Genomic DNA, 23,302 nt, shown 5'->3' on the forward strand with positions numbered 1-23,302 from the left:
CATAGTTTTCTCAATGAAGGATACAGATCAGAAATTACAAGTTTTATCAAATATTCTTTATTTCTTCATGGTATCAGAGCAATTGACTTCCGCAAAACTGTCTTCTGTAATGGATGCTCAAAATGAAACTTCCTCCCAAAACATAATTCCCTCAAATTCCCCTATAGAACTAGTACTCACAATTCAATCCTTCCATCACTGTTCTAGTTTAGTTTCTGCAAAACTAAACAACTCTAATTTCCTTCTCTGACACTCATAAATACTTCCATTGGTCCGTAGTCTTGGAATCTCACATCATCTTACCAACCTTGAACCACCCTGTGAATTTTGTCTCGATGAAAAGGAGGTCCTGATATTTGATCCAAATCATAGCAATTGGATTAATAATTATGGACTTCTCACAACCTGGTTACTTAGTACTATGTCCAATGATAATTTAAGTTTAACTGTGGGAATAGACAATGCCTATTCTCCTTGGAAATCCGTGGAAGATCAGTTGCTGCCTACAACCAAGGAGCAAGAGTATCTTCTCAAGGATAGACTTGCATCTATCAAAAAGGGTTCATCTTCAACAGATGAATACCTACGTAAGTTCAAACAGATTTGTGATAATTTGAGTGCTATTAATGCACCTGTTTCAGATGTGGACAAGGTGTTTTCCTTTGCTAGAGGACTTGGCCCAAATTATAAAGATTTTAAGGTAGCCATGCTCACAAAATCACCTTATCCATCATTTAATCAATTTGTTCTAGCTTTACAAAGCCATGATCAAATGACTGAAACTAAAAATGAGACAAGCAAACTAGAACTTGATCAACATCAAGTTTACTTTGGACAACGTGGCAGAGGAAAAGGATATGGAAACCAAGGTGGCATATTTAATTCAAAAGGTAAAGGCTTTACACCAGCAGGAAAGTTCACTGGAAACACAGATAAGAAGAAACCAGAATAGCAAACATTCAATGGTCAAGGCTCGAATTAAAGAACTGAAGGTAAAGTTTTCTACCAAATTTGTGACAAACCAAATCATATTGCTTTAGACTGCTGGCATAGGTTTGATCACTCCTACACCGAAAAGGAAGTTCCAGAGGCACTAGCAGCTCTCAAAATCACAAAAAATGATGAAAAGTTTTATGCAGACTCAGGTGCAACACCACACATGATCAACGATGCGAGTAAGATTCATAATTCATTTCCCCATACAGGTAAAGATAATATATATGTTGGAAATGGACATGGTCTATCAATAACTCATGTAGGAAAAACATCCATTAGAACAAATAAAGGAGATTTAAAACTTAAAAATGTCTTAGTAGTTCCTGAATTGAGAAAAAATCTGCTATCTGTTAGCCAATTGACTAGAGATAATGACTGTGTTTTTGAGTTTTCTTCTAATGGTTTTATTATAAAGGATTGGAGCAACAAAATTCTCTACGTCCTTGATGGTAAAGAACATCAGCTTTAAGCACAATAAAGGCTTCCTCAGAGACTTGGCTTCAAAGGATGGGGCACCCAAATCAAAAAAATTTAAGAATTCTTTAGTCAAAAGACATTATTAATATTTCTAGTTGGACAAATAAATCTAGGGTCTATAAAAGTTGTCATTAGGAAAAAGTTGCAAACTTTCTTTTGGTTTATCTAATAAAATTTCCAAGTTTCCTTTGGAAAAGGTTCATTGTGATTTATGGGGACCTACCCCTAATAATTTTCTCACAAAATATTCGATTCTATATTGTTTTTGTTGATGATTTTTCCAGGTACACATGGCTTTATCATTTGAGGAAAAAGTCTGACTTCTTCGAATGCTTTCTCAAATATCAAAGGTTAGTAGAAAACCAACTTGGTCATAAGATAAAAGTCTTCCAAAGTGATGGAGGTGGTGAGTTTAAATCAAATATGTTTCAATAACATCTACATAAGTGTGGTATTGTGCACCAAATGTCTTGTCCAGATACACCTGAACAAAACGATATTGCAGAGAGTAAACACAGGATCATCATTGAGATGGGACTACTAATGCCTTGAAGCATGAAATTCTTTATTTTTGTCTTTTTAACAAATATCCTAACTATACATATTTAAGAACTATACATATTTAAGAACCTTTGGTTACAGATGCTATCCATATTTAAGAGATTATGGCAAAAATAAATTCTCAAGAAAAACATTGCCTTGTGTGTTTGTTGATTACAGTCCTCAGTATAAAGAATTTAGGTGTCTACATCCTCCAACAAATCGCATTTATATTTCTAGGCATGTTGTTTTTGATGAAACCAACCTACATTATCATTCTCTTGATAAAAACATCCCTAAACAAATTGAACTAATCAATTTTCCTGAAAATGAAGATAAGTTGCAGGATAAAGATTTTCACGCTGCAACAACAAATGCAGCCGAAATAAAATCTTCTTTATTTCCTAATAAATGTGTTTGTGCAGATTCTATTAAGTATCGATAGGTAACAATGACAGAACCCAACTCACCTACAAAGGCTATGGAATCTCTTGGTAAGTACACCAGTCCTATTGACGGGCATGAGGATAATTCTCAAAACAATTCAGAAAGTAATCCCATTTCCAGTCTTACTGTCGAACATGACAACAGTCTCCAAAATAATCCAGACAGCACTCCAATTTTAAACCAGTTCACCAGTGAAGGAAACAGAACATATAATGTTTTCTCTGTCTATAATCCCGAAAGTTTACAAAATAACTTATTTGTTAACATGCAGATACTCGCCACAAAGATTTAGTCACCACCAAAAACACATCCCATGATCACAAGGCATAAGCTTCTAACCAATCCTGCCTTGGCATCTCAAATGGCTTTATTAACAAATACAGAACCTCGAACCATCAAAACAGCTCTAAAAATTCCTCACTGGCTTGCCGCAATGCATGAAGAACTGGATGCTTTACACAAAAATGAAACCTAGACACTTGTCCCACGACCATAGCACGGCAACATCATTGGTTCCAAATGGGTGTTCAAAACCAAGTATAAAAAAGATGGAACCATAGACCGATACAAGGCATGTTTGGTAGCTAAAGGCTTCACTCAAATAGAGGGACAAGACTTTGAAGAAACTTGTAGTCCAGTCATAAAACACACAACGGTAAGACTAATTATTTCTGTTGCTGTAACTTGTAACTGGCAGATTACACAATTAGATATTAAAAATACCTTTTTGCATGGACACCTCAAGGAGACAGTCTATATGGAGCAACCCCCAAGTTTTGTTCCTTACATGGAGCAACCCCCTAGTTTTGTTTCTCACACTCATCCACATCATGTTTGTCTTTTAAGGCGATCTTTTTATGGACTTAAATAGGCTCCTCGGGCCTGGTTTGATAGATTATCTCAGTTTCTAATTCTTCTTGATTTCTTGTGTAGTAAGGCAGACCCCTCTTTATTTGTGCTTCATCAAACAACTCTATCATTTTGCTTCTTGTATATGTCGATGATCTGCTTTTGACAGGTAACAATCCTGAGCTGGTTCATCATCTCATCATAACTCTCAGTCAGGAATTTGCCATCAAAGACCTTGGCTAACTTTATTTCTTCCTTGGCATCGAAGCACGGTACTTCTCAGGGGGCATGCTTCTCACTCAAACCAAATACATCCACGACCTTTTCACTTGAGCTTAGATGGTCGAAGCAGCTCACATCAAGACTCCAATGGCCACCAAACTCACCACTCAACTAGATGACCTCATATCTGTTGACCCTACTGACTATCATCGTTTGGTAGGTAGCTTGCAATATCTGACTTTCACACGGCTAGATATTACACAAGCAGTCAAAAAAGTATGCCAACATTTTCGGAATCCGACTGTGCTCCATCTACACGAAGTTAAAAGAATACTTCATTATCTCAAGAGAACAATGGACTACGAGATTCGATTTCTTCAGCAAAGCTCTCTGAACCTGTCTGGTTTCTATGATGTTGATTAGGGTGGATGTCCCATTACTCGTCGCAGCACCAGTGGTTATTGCATCTTCCTTGGGGCCAATTGCATCTTCTCGTCTTCCAAGAAACAACCACTGTGGCTCGGTCCAACACTGAAGCCGAATACAAGGCCCTTGCCGCTGCTACAACTGAACTAACTTGGCTTAGTTTTCTTCTTTGTGACATTGGCATACCTGTACACAAACCCCCACAGTTGCTCTGTGATAATATCAGTGCTCTACACATGACAATAAACCCCATCATTCATGGTCGTACTAAGCATATCTAGATCAACTACCATTTCGTTCGTGAGAAAGTTGCTGCTGGATATTTGGTCACCAGATACATAACCACCTCTAGCCAAATTGTTGATATACAGACCAAGCCTTTACCAAGTGATAAGTTTCGTTTTTTTCGCTCCAAGCTTAGACTACTCTCTTTACAAGCACTCACAAGCTTGAGGGGGCATGACAAAAATGCAGATAAGGAAACAAAGCCAGATCTACAGCTTACACTAGCACTAGATAAAAAGCTGCCTTATACACAGTCTACATCAGAACTAGATAAAAAGCTGCCTTATACACAGTCTACATCAGATCAGCTTACACTAGATAAGCTAACACTCACACCATCAATACCAAATCTACCTCCAGAGATGAAGGAAACACTCAAATCAACAAACGAGGAAAGAAGTGATATTGCAAAATACATTAAGGAAGTTTCTGTCTAAAAGGAAACTTTCTCCAAGAATCTGCTGGTTGACTTCCTGTGCAAGGCAACTTATACACATTATGATTTTTTGCTTTCTATCAAAAAGTTATTTTTCATCTTTCTTTTGTATATAGAAATTTCTTAAAGACACTTCTCAAATTGCCTTATGAAGTAGTCTTCTCTTTTATACAAATACCATAGTTTTCTAAATAAAGGATACAGATAAAAAATTATAAATTTTATCAAATATTCTTTATTTCTTCAATTAACATCTTTGAGAAACAAACATATGTGCTATTTATAATATTAAATAGTAATTGGTAATTCGTAGGCGTTTGTGAGTTTTAGTCTTTGATTTTTTTCTATTTACAATATTAAATAGTAATTGGTAATTCGTAGGTGTTTGTGAGTTTAGTCTTTGATTTTTTCTTAGGCACTCTTCAGCCTCTCATCTCTAAATATTATTGATTTTAAAACTATTTTTAGTTTAATAAAAACAGTTTTATGGCATGCAATGGTTAATGAAAAATAATGTAAGAATCAAAATACATTAAAAATTAAAAATTAAAAATGAAAAAAATACAATTACAGAATAATTAATTATTCACCAAAAATATTTTCGAATAATTATAGAACTAATAATGCTAATAATTAATCTTTTTCTATATAACAGCTTCAGAGTATCAACTATACATACTTTATAATCTCCAACAATTTAATTTCCATTTTAACCAAAAAAAAAAATAGAAAAATAGAAAAAATTTAAATTTCTGTTTTGGTGTTGTTTTTTTTTCCAGCTGGAAAACACTGTTATCATCTAATAAATGATTGAAACCAATGGGTTTTATGATACGAATACGATACAGCTACATTATTCTATTTTAATTGGTTGCTGAATTAAGTATGCATAAAAAAGGGAAGAAAAAAAAGAAAAAAAGAAAAAATGGTTTTTGAATTATAACAAAAATGCTATTTGAATTTTTCATAAAATATGGAATATATGTTTGCATCACATTCACGTCATCCGGAGGCTTTATAATCATCAATTCAATTATCAATCAGTCTACCACAGATCCTTCTATTTCTCATTATTATTAACCCACCAAGACCATTAACCAGCAGTCTAGCACTATCCTTTTTTTAAAAGTATATATAAATGTACGGTGGTATAAAAGAAACTATAAACTTTATTTATATTAATTGTAAGAATAATTCTAAGGTACATACTGGTTCATATGTGGAATATATGAAAGTTGATGTTTTTAAAAAATAGCATCGAATTTAATGCGGTCTGCATACGAATTAGCCTGCATTGTAGAATTTTTCCTTGATTGCATTCTTCATTTTATTTTATTTTAATTTTTAATCATAATTTTTTAGTTATAGATTAAATGATTCACCAATTGATATAATTTTGCAGAGATTGTTGAATTAATAAAAAAATATAAATTGTATTAAATGATATTAAATGAAAATAATTGTTACTGAAGATAAGTTGATAAATTTTTAAGATTACTACGAATTTTAAAATCAAAATTATATCAAAATTAATTTTGTAAGACATTAGATTAAGTTTTATCCCTTGAAATATTTGGGTGGTTTTTATTTGCTACTAAAATCTTTAAAATAGAAGATCCCGTATCAGAACAAATTACCGTTACGAGACCAAGAGATTATTTCCCTGAAGATCCCTCACCTTACGTTTCGAAACAATTTCAAAAAGCTTTTAGTTTTTGACGCCGTCTTCTTCTTTTCCCATATTATTATTATTTTATTTTATTTTGGGTTAAATTATTTTTAGTTGTTTTACTTTATAATTCTTCCATGTGATATAAACTCCTAACCGTTAGATTGTTTCCCGATTCTATGATCTTCTTTTTTTTTACTATTTTTTCAATTTTGTTGGTAGAAATGAGTTTTGTAATGATCGTAGCCGGGTTGTGGTCTAAGTACATTGTAAAATGATTAAACAAAAATCCTTCTATTAAATAGCTAAAATAATAATTAAGTAAAATTGATTCAATCGGCATATTATTTGCACGCATACATGAGAAGCACCGTGAAAGGAAAATTTGTTGTAAATAGTATGAAAAAATAGGCATTTAGCAAAAGTGTTAATCAAATTTATTTTGGAAATGATGTGAGATATAATGTTACAATATTTAATTAGATTATTTTTATTTATTTAAATATTTATTTATTTAGATTTAAATTATATTAATATTTTATTATAATTTATTAATATACGTCATTTAATAAATAATTTAATACCCTATCATATTTGAAAAAAAATCTAAAATTTCAAAAGTAATAATTATTACTAAATATTTATTGTTATTATAAAATTTTAAACAATAAAAAAAAATAAAATAAAAGTTCGATTTCATTGAGATTTTATTGCCACTTATGTACCTTTTTTTTTCTTTTTTTTTTTTTGGTTGGGAAAGAATACTGTCACTTATATACCTAAATTTTAGGGATGCAATTATCCATGTCATAATATATTTATAATTAGCTTTCTAAAGCAGCATTAGACAAATAAAAAAAATGCATTTAATCATCATCGAACGTCAATCTAGATCAACCTTGAGCCAAAAAAAGAAAAAGAAAAAGAAGATATATATATATATATATAGATATTACATATAATAAATAATTTTAATCAGAAATTTCTTTTTCCTTAACATAAACAAAAGAAAAGAGTACAATGCAAACCCCCGCGCATTGATTATCAAATAATGTAATAAACTGGAAATAGAAACATTTTACAAGACTAGTTCTTAGCATATATATTTTATGAAATTTAATTCATTTTTTATATTTGAAATTTAATTATTAAATTATTTAAAGGAGTTGAGGGAAAACAAACAAATAAATAAATAAAGATGCGTGAGTGAATTATTATTGAAAATAAATTGAGTGGGAATATTTAGCAAAATAAATTGTGTGGGAATATAATGATTTGTTTTTCTTTTTCCAAACCATAATGATTTTTTGTACCTTTTATAAGCAAAAAGGCTCTTACCCACCTATATAATATATTCTCGGTGTATTACCCAATTATATCATATTTGCCACATGCATGGTAGCGTACTGTAAAAAAAGAACCATAAAACACTAGGAGATGATTTTCTTTTTGGTTCTATTGGACAAATAATTAATCATCCTTACCCATTCGAGTCATGGGGTTGGTAAGCTAACATCAATTTCCCTAGCATCTCTATTATATTTCAAATACAGAAAGATGCTTCCCAAATATCCAAAAACGTATCATCATAAGTTTTTTTTTCTTTTTTCAATGAAACGGACTTAATTAGTAAACTACTTATATATATATATATATATAAAAGATCATATTTATAGTTAAAAATGATGGGCTCAAAATACCAATATAAAAAAAAGAGAAATTATTATAATTTTAAAGAGGTATTATAGTAAATGATAAAAAAAAAACTACCATTAGTTTTAGTTTACAAATGAACAAGCAATTTTAATTTATAAAATTATATAAAAATAATATATATAATTACCCAAAAAATTTAATGAGATTAATGAGTTTTCCTAATAAATTGGTTACAAAATGGCATTGCCAGCATGTTTTTTGTTTTGATAAACGAATCTGATTCGATAATTTTGGCATTACTGTTTCATTATTGTTGTTGTTTATAGGTATTATGTTAAAAATAATAGCGTTATCTTTCAAAAAAATAAAATAAAACAGGCAAGGAAAGAGAATACCGAGAAATACAAGGATTAGGATTCTAGGGAGAAAATTGAAAAGCATTTGAAAAGGCGTACAGAGAAGAACATGTGGTAAAAGCACTATCTATATATATATATATATATATATGCATATCATACAATATGACAAGTTGGCTCTTGCTATGAGCGAGCAAGAACCGGGCTTACTGTCCTGGTTTTGCTCGTATTTTTAAATTCAATATATTACTAATACACTTCCACTACAACTTCATCACCAACCACATAAAACTTCCCAATTCTTTGTTCCTTGTTTTTGGTTTTCTATTAATTTTTTTCCCCTATTCCTCTTTCTCTCTTCACTCTCAAGGTATGTCTCAAAACCTTGTTCAATACTGTTTTGTTTACTCTCTCTCTTTCTGGGTTATTTCTAGTTGCATGCATTTATGCCAAAGGTGTTTCATTTTTACACCTTTATTATTATTATTATTATTAATATTGTTGTTTTTCTGTGGAAGAGAACTCAGTCTATTATGATTTGTTTTTGTCTTTGAAATCCCTTATTGGGTTATGTTTTTTAATGTTTTGGATTTTTGCTTTTTTTCTTTTCTAGATCTTATATAATTTGTATTTTGGAGATGGTTATTGTTGGTATATAGGTTTCCTTTTTCGCCATTTATTTATATATTTTATGTATTTTTAATTTTTGTTTTCTGAAAATTTGACTTGACAGTGTGGAATTATTCGATTTATCTTGTTCTGTGTTTCTAATTTATTGTGTTTGTTTCTTTTCTGAGATTGAGATTTGGTATTTACAATAAATTAAACATTGCTTTGGCCTGACGCTGGTTGTTTTTATCTTTAAGAATATAGTTTAGATTAAATATATAAGAGAATCATGATTGATTATCTATTAGGACGAGTGCTTCTGTTAGGTGGATTCCTTGTGTTATGAAGAATTTCTAAAGATATATAGGTGTTGGGGAAATCTACAGATATATCCATTCTTTTGTCTTTTCGGCGGTCCCCAGTAATAGATTTAAAAGTTGAAGTCAAGAGAATGAAAACATTATTTTTATTATTATTTACTATTATTTTTGTTGGTCAACCCCGTTAACCATTGACTAATCATCATTTAAGCCGTTTTAAAAATTTATGATTTTTTATACATTCCAAATTGTTTTTTCTCATGTTATGTATTATATGTCAACTTGTCAGGCCTGTTTTCTTTTTGTAAAGGGTAGATTGCAAATCATGCTTACTATGGAATTGGGTACATTTAATTTGAACTTTTAGATTGTTCCAAACTCAGTATATGAACTGTCTTTGTTGGTTTTAAGCCATGTTACATTATCATGTGTTCTGTTATGCGTTGGTGAGGTTTCTGAGATAGTGCATATCTCAAGTTCCGTAGATAGGCCATATGTTTCATCACTTTCGTCTAGTTCAACGCCAACCTTTCCAACTACAAAAGCGTTTCAAAAAGAATTGAGCATTTCTGCCATCTTTCTTTTTATTTTCAAATAACTTTATGGTAGTAGTGGTTGGTTTGGGTTCAGTTGATTGATTCTAAGAATTGGACATGATTACATTTTAGGTGAGTTTTTGGACAAAAATACTAAGAAAGACGAGTAAAGGCAGTAGCTGATAACAAATCTGGAAGGAGACCATGGCAGAAGATGACATTTACACAAAAGATGGAACGGTGGACGTCCATGGAAAACCTGCTAATAAGAAGAAGACTGGAAATTGGAAAGCATGCCGCTTCATTCTTGGTATGGTTAAAGTTATTTTCTTTCCCTTTGATGTCCTGATATATGTTAGCTGAATCTAATTTCATTGTTTTGCAATATATTTGTATATAAATATTTATATGATACTTAATATGCTTATCATTAAATGATTTTTGTGCAGGAAATGAATGTTGTGAAAGGTTAGCATACTATGGGATGAGTACCAATCTTGTGAACTATCTTCAGGATCGTCTCAACCAGGGAAATGTCACCGCATCGAATAATGTTACGAATTGGTCTGGAACTTGCTACATCACACCATTAATTGGAGCCTTCCTAGCAGATGCATACTTGGGAAGATATTGGACGATTGCTGGTTTCTCAATTGTTTATGTCTTTGTAAGTTTGTTCTAACCAAAACCCTTTTCATCTCTAAACATATACAAGTGCTTGGCTTGGGTATAGCAATAATATTGGTGTCAAGCTTCAAGTGCTAAATTTTTAATGTAGCCCTTAAAAGGTTTCAGTCTCAAAATTAGAGCTGCTGTAAATTTGTTATTCATTGAATTTTCTTTCAATCTGGTTTCTCCCCTGTTTTAAACAAGGTAGATATTATTTTCTCCAATTGTCTTTACTCTAGAATGTTGATTTTCTTATAGGGGATGACACTCTTAACGCTGTCTTCATCGGTCACTGGACTAAAGCCATCATGTAACAAGGATGGTTGCCAGGCAACTACTTCACAGGCTGCTGTTTGCTTTGTAGCTCTTTATTTGATTGCACTTGGTACTGGTGGAATCAAGCCTTGTGTTTCATCTTTTGGTGCGGATCAATTTGATGAAACTGATGAGACTGAGAAGAAAAAGAAGAGTTCTTTTTTTAATTGGTTTTACTTGTCAATCAATATTGGAGCACTAATTGCATCATCAGTCTTGGTTTGGATACAAATGAATGTGGGATGGGGATGGGGCTTTGGAATCCCGGCAGTGGCAATGGCCATTGCAGTTGTGTCTTTCTTCTCAGGCAGCAGGTTATACCGCCTTCAAAAACCTGGTGGAAGTCCCTTTACAAGGATATTTCAGGTTATTGTTGCCTCCTTTCGGAAATTGAATGTAGAAGTTCCTGCTGAAGAGTCTCTACTCTATGAGACTGCTGACATGGAATGTAATATCAAAGGAAGCCGTAAGCTTGAGCACACAGACAAGCTAAAGTAAGTAAATTAAATCCAAAAATTCCAATAAGCCACAAGTTGATTCCTATCACATATACTTGTCTACTATAAGGTTTTTCAATCATCATTACTATCTGATATATCCATTTCTTTCTTATATCCTTACTTTTGATAGTCAGTACTATAAATGCAATGAAGATAGGAAACTTACATGTCTTGTGTTTGTTGTTATGTATTATGGTCATCATGCAAAGAGATGAAGGGAGGGTGTGCTATGGCCTTGACCATCCATTGGAAAGTAAAAGGGAATTCTGTATTTTGAGTTGTTAATAGAATGTAGTGCCGGTGGATTTCAGCTCCAGTTTCCCATTAAGTGTCTTAAAATTTTTGCATGAAGAAAGCTGGCTATCGCCTACTCCATTAGTGTGACAGACAGAATTTTATGATTTTTGTCTATCTTATTTGATCCTCTGGAACCATTTACTTAAATTACACATTGGTTTAGCACATGCAATCTGTGTTTGAAACAATTTATAGGTAAAATATTTTGCTACTTTTTTATTGATTTAGACATATTGTGCATGTTGTTGAATTGCAGGTTCTTTGATAAGGCTGCTGTGGAGACGCAGACTGACAGCATAAAGGGCTTGACAAACCCATGGAGGCTCTGTACAGTTACTCAAGTTGAGGAGCTGAAGTCCATTATCCGGTTGCTTCCAGTATGGGCAACGGGAATAGTCTTTTCTACTGTATACAGTCAAATGAGCACCATGTTTGTGTTGCAAGGCAATACGATGGACCAGCACATGGGCCCACACTTCAAGATTCCATCTGCATCTCTCTCCCTCTTTGATACTCTGAGTGTGATCTTCTGGGCTCCTGTATACGACCAAATCATTGTCCCTTTTGCAAGAAGGTTCACTGGCCACGAACGAGGCTTCACCCAGCTTCAACGTATGGGCATTGGCCTTGTCATATCCATCATTGCCATGATCGCTGCTGGGGTTTTGGAGGTTATCCGGCTTGACAATGTGAGGAAGAACAACTATTACGACCTTGAGTACATTCCCATGTCAATTTTCTGGCAGGTCCCGCAATACTTCCTTATAGGGTGTGCAGAAGTTTTCACATTCATAGGACAGTTGGAGTTTTACTATGACCAGGCACCGGATGCTATGAGAAGCTTATGCTCGGCTCTCTCACTCACAACTGTCGCATTAGGCAATTACTTGAGCACGCTGCTTGTTACCATTGTAACTAAAGCCACCACCAGGGGTGGGAAGCTTGGTTGGATTCCAGATAACTTGAACAGGGGGCATCTTGACTATTTTTACTGGCTCTTGGCCGTTCTTAGTCTGCTCAACTTCTTTGTTTATCTCTGGATTTCCAAGTGGTATACTTACAAGAAGGTTGCAGGGCATCCTGGCTGATATTACCCTTGACGACCTGATAGTTAGTTTTTCAGTTCATCTTATAGCCTACTTTTACTATTGTTTTAATTTTTCAGTTAGTTTTAATGGTACTTGTAAATATTGCTTGGGATTTACTTTAATTCTCAATATTAATATGACGTGTTTGTTAGCTGTTTTATGTTTTCTTTTCATTTTACTTCACAGTTTATTTCTTGAAATGGTGCATAGTGGCAAGGCTGCTTTCAGCGGGTCTAATTGATGGAAGAATGACATGTCCTCCAGTTAGCAATTTCTCATTCTCAATACCCCTTTTTTTTTAATTTATCAAAAAAAAAAAAAAAGGTAATTTTATTGATAAAAACATATAAATTTTACAGGGTAAGTTTCAATAATTTTGTGGGAAACTGCTTGTATCACCCAATTAATTGAAAAACAATGGTTTTGTTGAGATTAATAATGTTCTAAACCGTCTCAGCAAAAAATAAATAAAAATAAAAATAATGTTCTAAACCTCTATAAAATTGTGCCTAACACTTACGTTTAAATTTTAACTTTTTTTTTTTTTTTGTGGCAATAAAAACGTCTTAAGTTACACCTGGTTAAAAGCGTTAGTCGATTTTTATTTAATGCGTAAACCATAATAATAATAATAATAATAATAATAACAAAATTTTAACAATCTTTTTAAACCTTATTTTTCTTCTTAAAAATCACAAAATAAAACTTTTAGTTGTACTTTTTTTAAAATAAAAAAATATATATATATATTAAAAAAAAAAAAACTTTAAAAATAGTAGCAGACCAACACAAAAATAAAACCCAATTCATAGGATCGGGACCCCCGTGGTCCCTACTGCGTGGGTGACAGACCTCCGTATTCGCTATGTTTGGTTGGCCGCCCACATAGTACTAATCTTTGCCCACTAAGTTTGTACGTGGTGAATAAAAAGATAAAACCACCAAAGAGAAAAAGACCTTTACCACTTACTCTTAGTCCGCAGGGACTGCTGTCCCGGTCCTTCGACATTTTCTATTTTCATAGATAAGCATAATAAAATCATCTTTCTCTTTTTTTCGAAAAAATTAAAAAGGATAATATGTACACCTAATGAGAGGTTCAAAAGACACACACTCTACATGTAAATATCTACTACCATTTTCTCTCCCTTTTCCTCTGTTTTGCCGCTCCAAAAGATAAGAGATGATAGTACTCAAAGCTATTCAAACCTCTTTCACTGCTATAAAACATACCTCTTTTCACACCACAAGACTTTCCAACACAAAGCAGCATTCCAACCTTCGCATATGCAAGTCCAACGATTCAGACTCCGAAGCATCCTCACCTGAAGGAGATACTAGAAAACAAGAGTTGCTTGCCCGCATAGCCCAGCTCCAAGCTCAGAAAGTCAGGCTTACTGATTTTTTGGATGAAACGTCTGCCCACCTCACCCAATTTGCAGAAGAGGCTAATGTTGAGTTTGACAAGATTGGAGAAGATGCTCAGAAAGGACTCGATGAAGCCAGTGACAGGGTCTGTATAAAGTTTCTAATTATCCATACAATGCATGAAAATTTATAATCATGATTACCCAAATTTTTGATATGTTTTGTGATTAACAGATAATGGAGAACATAAACAGCCGTATGCAGGCCTTTGAGGAATCTGCAGAATCATACAAACTTGAGATTGAGAAGAATGATAACGAGTTAGCAGAGTTCGAAGGTCAGATTGAAAAAGATAGAAATGAAGGGTTGTTCTTTAAGAACCTGAGGACGAGGACGCCTAAAGAAAAAGCAGAAGCTAAGGAGGAAATGAATAAGATTAAAAAGCTTACTAATGAAAGTGCAGCATCAAAACGCAGGAGAAATATTTACCTGGCATTAATTGGGCTGCTAATCATTGGAATTGCTGATTCTTTCATATCTTCTTCACCTGATTGGCGAAAAGTCGCAGTTCTTGGGGCAATTCTAGTGGCCTTGATTTCTCAGTTCATCTATGAGCAGACATTGTTATCACAGACAAAAGAAACAGAAAACGGTAAGAAAGAGGAAGAAGAAAAGTGACCTCCATCATTTTCCCTAGGAAGTGTTACTGTGTAAAAATATTAAGTCCAGCTTGGAGAAATATAGCATGATACAATAGGCCCAAGTGAAATCTAATGACTTGGGCTTGATACATCAAGCTGTTTTGCTTTTGCATCGACATCAGCTGGCCTTGGTGATACAACTTCAATCACCAAAACATGTAAGCTTAGTTACCATACTGATGGCCTGATGCTTTATGAAATTTTCTTTGTAATTTGTTACCATATTAATACAGAAGAGATGGCTAAACCTCTCAAATCACAATAGCTTGATAACAAAAATTTGGACAGACCTATATTCTTCTATGCGCTTGCAGGTAAATCTGCCTAAGTACAGCTAAACTAAGCATAAGTATGATACTTTTGTATCATAATTGCCCAAATGCCCAGACGATAAGATATACTTTTGGTCTACTAGAGGCATAATAAAGCTGAGTTGGAAATTCAAGTCGCAGATTACATATTGTCAATTAGATATTTCGATTTACTACCAGGGTGTCCCCTAAGGACATGCATATGAGCCAATCTTGGTAGATTGTTTTTCATTTGTGATCTAAAAATGCCTTGAAATTTCAATCACTGACAAGGTTTTTGACATGAAATCTATAGATTCTGATAACCCGACGGCCAATTCATGCAACAAAATGTAAACGACACAGAGCTATAACTGATTGGCTATATAAACTAGAAATTGGTAATCCAGGTAAAGTGATCAATGGTCTAGATTGTGGCGGACTCACTGCTTTGCTAATAGTTAACTTAGAACCTTGTCCAGGATACTTAAAAATATGGAATTCAACCTGCATTGACAAAAAACTTTTGCAAAGGTAAAATCTTAATGCTAACAACCTTCAGGATAACTCATTAATACCTTAATATCACTTTCAAAAGAAGAGCAGCTCTTCCTCTGGAGATATCCACGTGCCTACTCAGTAGTTCCGTAAGAATGTTTGGATATCAACACTTTAACCCACATTTGAACTGATAATCCAAGCATCTCACCGCTAGCTGAAATTATTAGAAGCAACTGTACAAGAATGTGCAAAGCTCTGAAGTATGAAGCATCTTAAACAAGCTATAGAGACTATAAGGAATATTATGATAGTCAGTCAGCTTTTCTGATTACATAACTCCATATTATGATAGTCAGTCAGCTTTTCTGATTACATAACTCCAGAAGCAACAAATTTAAAGCCAAAAGAACAGGAAAAGACTTGAGATCCCATTGGCCCATTGTTGAGTACCGCTGCAACAAGTATGTACCATGTTATGGCAAACGGTAGAATTACTAAATCCAAAGCGTCATCCAAAAACCCAATGGGCATCTGACGTTCTACAGCACGAGCAAAGCCCTTTGAGAGTAATATTATATGAAATGGTTTCCGGGTGTAGCTCGAATTCTAAAGAGCAGGCCTATGTCTCTGATGCCTTACCGCAATCTCTGGCCTTGAAGAAGCTCTCCATCAGGGCGTAATGGGACACAAGATTTGGAACACAATCCAACTCCCCGGTCTGAACTTTGCCTGCCAAGTGAAGCCCATGAATTATACTGCATCATCAAATCAGGATTAAAATCTTGTAAATCACTTGCTGCCCCAAATTGATAGCCATGTCAATTCTAATATCTTGACAAAGGCCATTTATCAGTAAGCTATGTGATCATATCTGGCTTGCAACCTTCTCCAGGTTTTCCCTTACAGATGGCAGAATCATATGCTTCACTGTATCTTTCTACTTCGCATAAACCTAAACAAACTCTCACAAGCCTCACTGTAGGAGACTCGGCCAACAGCAGGAGAGCAGCCTTTATTGCTTCTTTCCCAAAAATGTAGATTGTGTCCTTCGCGAAACCCAGGAATCAAGATACAACAAGAAACAAATTTCCAAACTCTCATTGTAACTTCCCACATGTGCAGAACCCATTAATCAGAACATTGTAAGTCAGCACATTTGGATAATCCAAAAAAGACCATGTTAACAACCTGTCACAAATCCCATTAGCCTCCTCAAATCTCCAACCGTAACAAACACATGAATCAAACTAATCTAACATCTTACACCAAGAGCGACCCTCTTCGGGCATTTCATCGAACACCTTCAAAGCACCACCAAGTTCCACTCGCAAGCTTGCATTTTCATGCCTGCATCTTTCTTACCTCCATTAACGTTTCGAAGCTCGGCGGCGGCGATGAGGCAGTCGGTTATTCAGGCTTCGCGTCCCGGTCCCGTGCAACCCATTAGAGCCCTGTTAAAATGTCTGAATGAAATGCAATAGTGAAACTTGATTCATGGTAAAATTTTAAGGAAACTGTTGTTTGGGATTTTTTTATTTTATTTTTATTTAATGAAAACTTAGTTTTCATTTCAAGCGTTTGGTTAGTAATGTGAAAACATAATTTAAATGAAATTAAACATGCAATGTATTGAAAATAAAGGTAAGATTCTTATCATAAAATATATATTAAACTATTATGAGAAGCATATGTTTTTTTAAGAGAAGTAGTCTCTGTCGAACTTTTTTATAAATAATTTTGCATAAATACACATAAGATTGTCATTATAAACATATAGTAAACTAATTATGCAAAAATTTGAGAATGGCACATTTTTCTAGCTTCACTTTTCACCCGCATTTTCTCAATTTTTCTGGTACCACTTTTCTATATAATTTCTCAGATACTGAGAAACTAATTTCTAATAGAATAATTGATTAATATTACAGAATGTTCAACGAAAATGTTGATTGTTAAAAAATAATTATCACATCACAAAAAATTAGATAGGTTGTATTATATAAAAACAAAAAAAAAAATTTGAAAAACTTTATACAATTCCATTCAAAATTATTTACCGAAAATATCCTATTTTTTCCAACTTATTTTGTTGACGTAATTAAAAATTTTATATATTACTGTGTTATACAGTACTCAAAAGCTTTTGGCAATGATTTTTCTCCCGTCATACAATACTCCAAATCATTAGATTTGCCAGCGGTAATTGGCAGAGGATGAAGAAAAATTGAAAGAAAAAATTTTTAAAAAAACGAAAATGAAATATCAGTTAAGGCAACGAAGAAGAAGAAAAAGGGTATTTTGGTTAACATAATTGGATGGAAGTGTGCAGTGTTTTAGATACTATCAATGTGTTTTAGATAGAAGAATATATAAAAATTTTATTCAATATACATTTATACCAAATAAACTGCAAATCCTTTTTAACTTTTATATCATATAGATTTTTGTGTCATATAAATAATAATCAATATCTTCATTAAAGATGTTCTAGATCTTAGACATTGTGATATTATTTTACTAATAATATTAAAAATACCAAATTGTTGATCAAATAATATGGCAAATGAGTTGGTTTGTTGATGAATTTCACTTATTTATTTAAGGCTTGCTTATTAATTTTCTAACCACTAATGTATATCAATATCATTTACCACATTATTTAGTAAACAATTTTATACTCTTAGTATTTACCCAAAAAAAAAACTCACAAATCCCTTTCAGCAAGCAAAAAAAAAAAAAGAAAAAAGAAAAAAAATCCATTTATTGAAGCATTTTCAATGAAAATGTGAATTATGATCTATGGCATATAGTAGCTAAAAGGGTTTCCTGTATATATGAAATAATAAGAATATTTCAATGATAAATGTAGATTTTTGTTTATGTGATATAGAAATTTGATAATATTTTTATTCGGATGATATAAATATACAGTTAATTCAAATTGTTCTCCAATAGTATTGTATAAAAAAAGCTATTAATGATTATTAATTGATTATATATTTATTAAAAATTAATTTTCTGAAAAAATAATGAAAAGCAAAATTAAAAGAAATAAAGGAAATACCAAAAGGGACTTTTAGTAATTTTATATGAAATTGCAGTGTGGAGAGAAATTCAAGTTGGGTAAAAAGAAGCACCCGTCGTCAAATGATTCTGTTTAATATTAATGTGCCCCTCTATTTTGTCCTTTTAAGAAAAATATATTTTCAATAAAGATAACAAAGGTTTTGTCTAAATATGTCTATATATTTTAAAAATATATTATATTGTTGATAAAGATTATAAGAATTGTTTTTAAAACGTCTAACATGCCTCTCCAAAGCAGATGATCACTCTCACCTTCACAATGTCCTTTTTAATTTTTCTCATTGGTTTTTTTTTTTTTCTTTTTTGGCCACATTAAATTGACAATTATTGAACAATTTCGTTAGAGAATATCTTTTTAACGATAATGTATAAAGCTATTAGAGATGCAAGTTTAGCAATTCACAAAATTATTGAAATCGTTCTTAAAAGTGTAAATAGATCATTAATCAACTGGCAAAAAGTCTCTATATATTTATACATTATTTGATCATTACTATGGTAAAATATGATTTATGATACTATTTTTTCTCATAAAATAATATAAAAATTTTATTTGTCACTATTGATAATTATCATTAATAAAATTTAAATATTATTTGACAATTTAAATAATTATCTAATAGAATTTATTTTAGCAAATTAAAATTTTAAAATAAAAATCAAATACATAATCAAATATAGCCAACTAGTAATTAGCAAGTTACTAATAGTTCTTATTTTTGACAAAACAAAGAGAAAATAGACTAAAATCAAGGTTTGACACTCTAGGTGAATATATCTCTGCGGCCTTCTAAACTCTATTGTTTCAACCCACTTTCACTTGCAAAGTGCTTTCCTAAAGATCCCGGTCGCATGTAGGCACATCTATTTATGAGGACCTACACTTTAAAAAAGGAGAAGGACAAACTTCATCCGGTAGCAGTGGAGTCATCGAGTAATTGGTAACACCATCTCATTTCAGAACCAAATTGAAACATCTAACACTATTTGCAGACAAATAACAAAATTCAAAATAATAAAAAGAAATAACGTGTCATTATCTTATTATCAGTTTTTACTGATTCCACTAATTGTTTTAAACCACAGGCACTACCCTTTTCACAAGACACAATTTCTCGTTAAAAAAAAAAAAAATATATATATATATATATATCCGTAGGAGGAAGGATGCGAATGGACCGCGCTGGTCTTTTTTTTTTTATATCCTTACACCTAAAAACTTCACTATTGGAAAACGGTTTCATCATGGGTCTACATTTTCCTGCGGCAAAGTATATTTGGCATGGATACAAAGAATCTCAAAATGCAACAAAAATCACGAAGAATTTAAACGGTAGCAGCAAAAAAAAAAAAAAAAAAAAAAAAAGAGGCAAAACCCTACCTATTTTCTCTTATTTGGGTAGGTTTTCTTAGCTGCTAATATGTACCCAAATAAATCAAAGAGTCTAAATCAACTGGGTTGAATGGAACCTTTTTAAGATACAAAATGAGAAAAAGATAGAATGAGACCAAGAAAAAGGAGAAGAGAGAGAGAGAGAGAGAGAGAAAAATTACTTGCATAAGGGTATATTTGGCATTTTAGTAATTGAAAAAGTTCGTAAATGCACTTGATTTCTTTTTCAAGGGCTCCAATCTAAACCAAAAAGTGGCTTGCGGAGAAAGTTAAAGGGCCCAAAAGAGCTTCACTTAGAAATGTCAATTTGCCTGCATATTTCGAAAATCGTGGTGCGTGGCCCCTAAGAGGGTGGTTTTTTTTGGAAAAATCGAGGCCGTACGATGGGCTCAGGATAAATCCTTAACGCCTTAATTAGGGACCGGTCAGGATTGGAAAATAAAGAATCCATCCCGAATACATTCGGTATATATTTACTTTTTTTTTATATATTTTATATATTTAGATTGTTATATTTTTTAATAGTGTATTTTATTATAATTATAAATTTAAATTTTAATATATTTTATTATATTTTTATTACATTTTAATTGTTTTATTTATATTTTATTCATATAAAAACAATTTTATATAAATTTTTCAAAAAAAATTATATCAATTATAAAAAAATAATAATAATAAACAGAGAAAACTGTTTCGTCCCACCTATTCTTGATTAGAAAATTTCCATCCCCATCCTATTTTTAAAGAAAATGAAAAAACTACCTATTCCTGATTAGAAAATTTCCATCATGAAAAAACTACGAGTACGGAATAAAAAATTTTCTGCTAGGAGCGTCGCTTTGCATAGAAAAAAAAATAAATAAATAAAAGAGCGAAAAAGTCCAATTCTTTCTCTTTCTTCCACCTGCGTCTTTGAAGCACTTAATGTATAGATTACTTCCATGGTTTCACTTCCATATTCCCATTTCCAATTTCACTGCGACACAAACACAAGAATCACCGATTAAGTTTTGGCCACTATTTGTATGGGTGAGGTGGCAAAAACCTAATATTTATTATGATATTATTTCATTATGGAAAAATCATCAAATTTGATGGATAATAATAATAATAAATGCATATTGTTTATTATATGCCATCCCTTGATTTTAGGAGATTAGGATTTTATCTTTAATTATGTATTTGTTTCCAATTACAATTGAGACTAGTTTGGGAACTTTTCTGTAGGAATTAGGAAAGCGTTTTTCCTATTAAAAAAGAGAAAAAAAAAAAAAAAAAAGCAAAAATCACAATGCGACTCTTGAGTCTCATGGCCCGGAGTTTAAACATTTAGATTTAGTCCTCATTGTTGTAAGAATGAATTTTGTAGTGCGACGCGTGTGGCTTTTTGTAGATTGTATGTGCAATGAAATAATAATAGTACTCCACTAGATGTTATGTATTTAGGTTGTGTTAATTTGTCAACTATTGATTACCATCAATCATAACTTGGGTGTCTCAAAAAAATGCTCCTATTATTTAGGTTGGGCTGGTTCTTATGGAATAGAAGCAATCTGAAGTGTTTTTTAAGCGTAAAAAAATTTGTTTGGTTTACTTTCTCAAACATTATTGGATTCATTTGATATAGCTTATGAAAGTATAGATATATCCTGTAGAATTTTATATAATAGATATTTTTGAAAAATAATTTTTATAAAAAAACTAATAAGTGTTTAATTGTAAATAAAAAAGTTACATTAAATACTCATTAAACTGTATTAAATGCTTATTAAATTTTCATATAAGGCCAAAAAAAAACTTTTTTAGAGAAGTTCAAAATTTGGACTTTTCTAAAATAGTTTAAAAAAACTCATTTTTTAATCAATAAGTACTTATTTACTTTTACCAAAACATTTTAGTTTTTAATAAAAGAACTTTTAACCTTCAAATAAAGCTTTTAAATAAATAAATAAAATAAAACAAAAAAATCTGCCAAACAGATGTATAGTACTTTTACTTAGCCAATACAGCTTTTTGCCAAACTAAATACATCCTAAATATAGAAATACGATTTCATTTATGATTATATTTTATTTGAGTATTTATTAGTTTAGGACTTTTGAAGTTTTTAGAGTTTATTTCCAATTTGAATTCTTAAGTCTCCTAATTGGGTTATATTTTCTTTATTATAAATAGAACTCTTTGTAACCCTAATAGTGACTAGATTTTCTACTCCTAGGTTTCAATGTTTTCTTTTTCTTTCTTTCTTCTTCTTAGTCTTGCATCAAATTTATTCCTTTGGATGCTAAAGATGGCGACTCTTATACCCTTTAGGTGAGTCATTCGGTTTTGTAATTTTGTTTTTGTAGGAGATGTTCCCATTTTGCTATTCTTGGTTGGCTTAAAATTTGGACCATTGGCTCATATTTGCTATATTTTTATTTTGTTTATGCCCTTTATTTGAACCTTGTTTATCCTATCCTTGTGCTCCGTTTTAACAATGGCATTGGAGAATAGGATAACTTGAGGGTTCGTTTTTAAAAATATTCAAGGTTAGGGATTATGATGTAGGACATAGAATCAATTATATGTAAGTGATTCTAATTAATTTCCTTAACCATAAGGAAACCATTTGATTACGTATGATTTTTTCCCCTTAATTGAAGGCATTAACAATACTGATTTCCATTATTTACATTGTTATTTGCTTTTTTTATGTTTTATTTTTTCTAGGCTTGGTTTGGGGTTTCTATAAATCATAAAAGAATCAATGAAAGTTGTGTTGAAGTAACAATTGGCTATTTTATCAATTTGATAAGTGTGTAGTGAACTTTTTTTTTTTTTTCAAATTATTAAAAACCATAAAACTAAAATTTAAATGTTTGGTAAATAATTCTTTAACTGTTATATTTTTACTTTTAATATTAGAAATTTTGATTTTGCGACAACAAAATCTCAAAAGTTATTCTTGGCTACTCTTATATTCCAGTTTGTACTTTTAATACTATAAATCTTGATTTTGCGTCAACAAAATCTCAAAAGTTATCCTTGCCTACTCTCATATTCCAGTTTTTGGAAGGTGGTGATTATTAACAAATCTAAAATTTATAAATTTGCCAAACACTTTTTCTTAAAAAACAAAAAATATTTCTGTAGTCTATTTTAGGGGTCTAAAAGCAACCCCAAAAATAGGCTTAAGCTCCCTTAGAGGTTGTATTGAGAAGTAGATGTTTATTAATAAATAATAAATATATATATATTATATGTTGAGTTTTTTCAAATTTCTC

General features: G+C 31.9%; 2 protein-coding genes and 1 long non-coding RNA gene across 4 annotated transcripts; 2 read left to right on the forward strand and 1 right to left on the reverse strand.

The window, feature by feature from the left end:
* Positions 1 to 8,369: 8,369 nt before the first annotated feature.
* LOC107430722 (protein NRT1/ PTR FAMILY 8.1) lies at positions 8,370 to 12,859 on the forward strand. 2 transcript variants are annotated; one of them, XM_048463998.2, is made up of 5 exons: positions 8,370 to 8,473; positions 9,957 to 10,134; positions 10,274 to 10,491; positions 10,752 to 11,302; positions 11,862 to 12,859. In XM_048463998.2, exons 2-5 carry the CDS (start codon positions 10,029 to 10,031, stop codon positions 12,691 to 12,693), a joined length of 1,707 nt encoding a protein of 568 aa, XP_048319955.1. In that variant the 5' UTR covers positions 8,370 to 8,473; positions 9,957 to 10,028; the 3' UTR covers positions 12,694 to 12,859. The 2 variants fall into 2 exon arrangements, with proteins under 2 accessions (XP_048319955.1, XP_048319954.1); XM_048463997.2 differs by lacking the exon at positions 8,370 to 8,473 and adding an exon at positions 8,517 to 8,729.
* Positions 12,860 to 13,645: 786 nt separating this feature from the next.
* LOC107430717 (uncharacterized) lies at positions 13,646 to 15,041 on the forward strand. Its single transcript, XM_016041590.4, has 2 exons — positions 13,646 to 14,206; positions 14,296 to 15,041. Exons 1-2 carry the CDS (start codon positions 13,877 to 13,879, stop codon positions 14,737 to 14,739), a joined length of 774 nt encoding a protein of 257 aa, XP_015897076.1. The 5' UTR covers positions 13,646 to 13,876; the 3' UTR covers positions 14,740 to 15,041.
* Positions 15,042 to 15,734: 693 nt separating this feature from the next.
* Positions 15,735 to 17,517, reverse strand: LOC112493447 (uncharacterized). Its single transcript, XR_003057920.2, has 2 exons — positions 16,818 to 17,517; positions 15,735 to 16,741 (listed from the first exon to the last, which is right to left on the reverse strand). It is a non-coding gene; the product is annotated as an uncharacterized LOC112493447 (long non-coding RNA).
* Between the last annotated feature and the right edge of the window lie 5,785 nt (positions 17,518 to 23,302).

This window comes from Ziziphus jujuba, chromosome 6 (genome assembly GCF_031755915.1).
Source record: "Ziziphus jujuba cultivar Dongzao chromosome 6, ASM3175591v1".
NCBI classification, from domain to species: Eukaryota; Viridiplantae; Streptophyta; class Magnoliopsida; order Rosales; family Rhamnaceae; genus Ziziphus; species Ziziphus jujuba.

Coding starts and splice junctions, on each gene's coding strand:
- LOC107430717 (XM_016041590.4), top strand. CDS start 13,877: ATGATAGTACTCAAAGCTATTCAAACCTCTTTCACTGCTATAAAACAT. Junction 14,207..14,295: donor TCGATGAAGCCAGTGACAGG/GTCTGTATAAAG, acceptor TGTGATTAACAG/ATAATGGAGAACATAAACAG.
- LOC107430722 (XM_048463998.2), top strand. CDS start 10,029: ATGGCAGAAGATGACATTTACACAAAAGATGGAACGGTGGACGTCCAT. Junction 10,135..10,273: donor AGCATGCCGCTTCATTCTTG/GTATGGTTAAAG, acceptor ATTTTTGTGCAG/GAAATGAATGTTGTGAAAGG. Junction 11,303..11,861: donor GAGCACACAGACAAGCTAAA/GTAAGTAAATTA, acceptor GTTGAATTGCAG/GTTCTTTGATAAGGCTGCTG.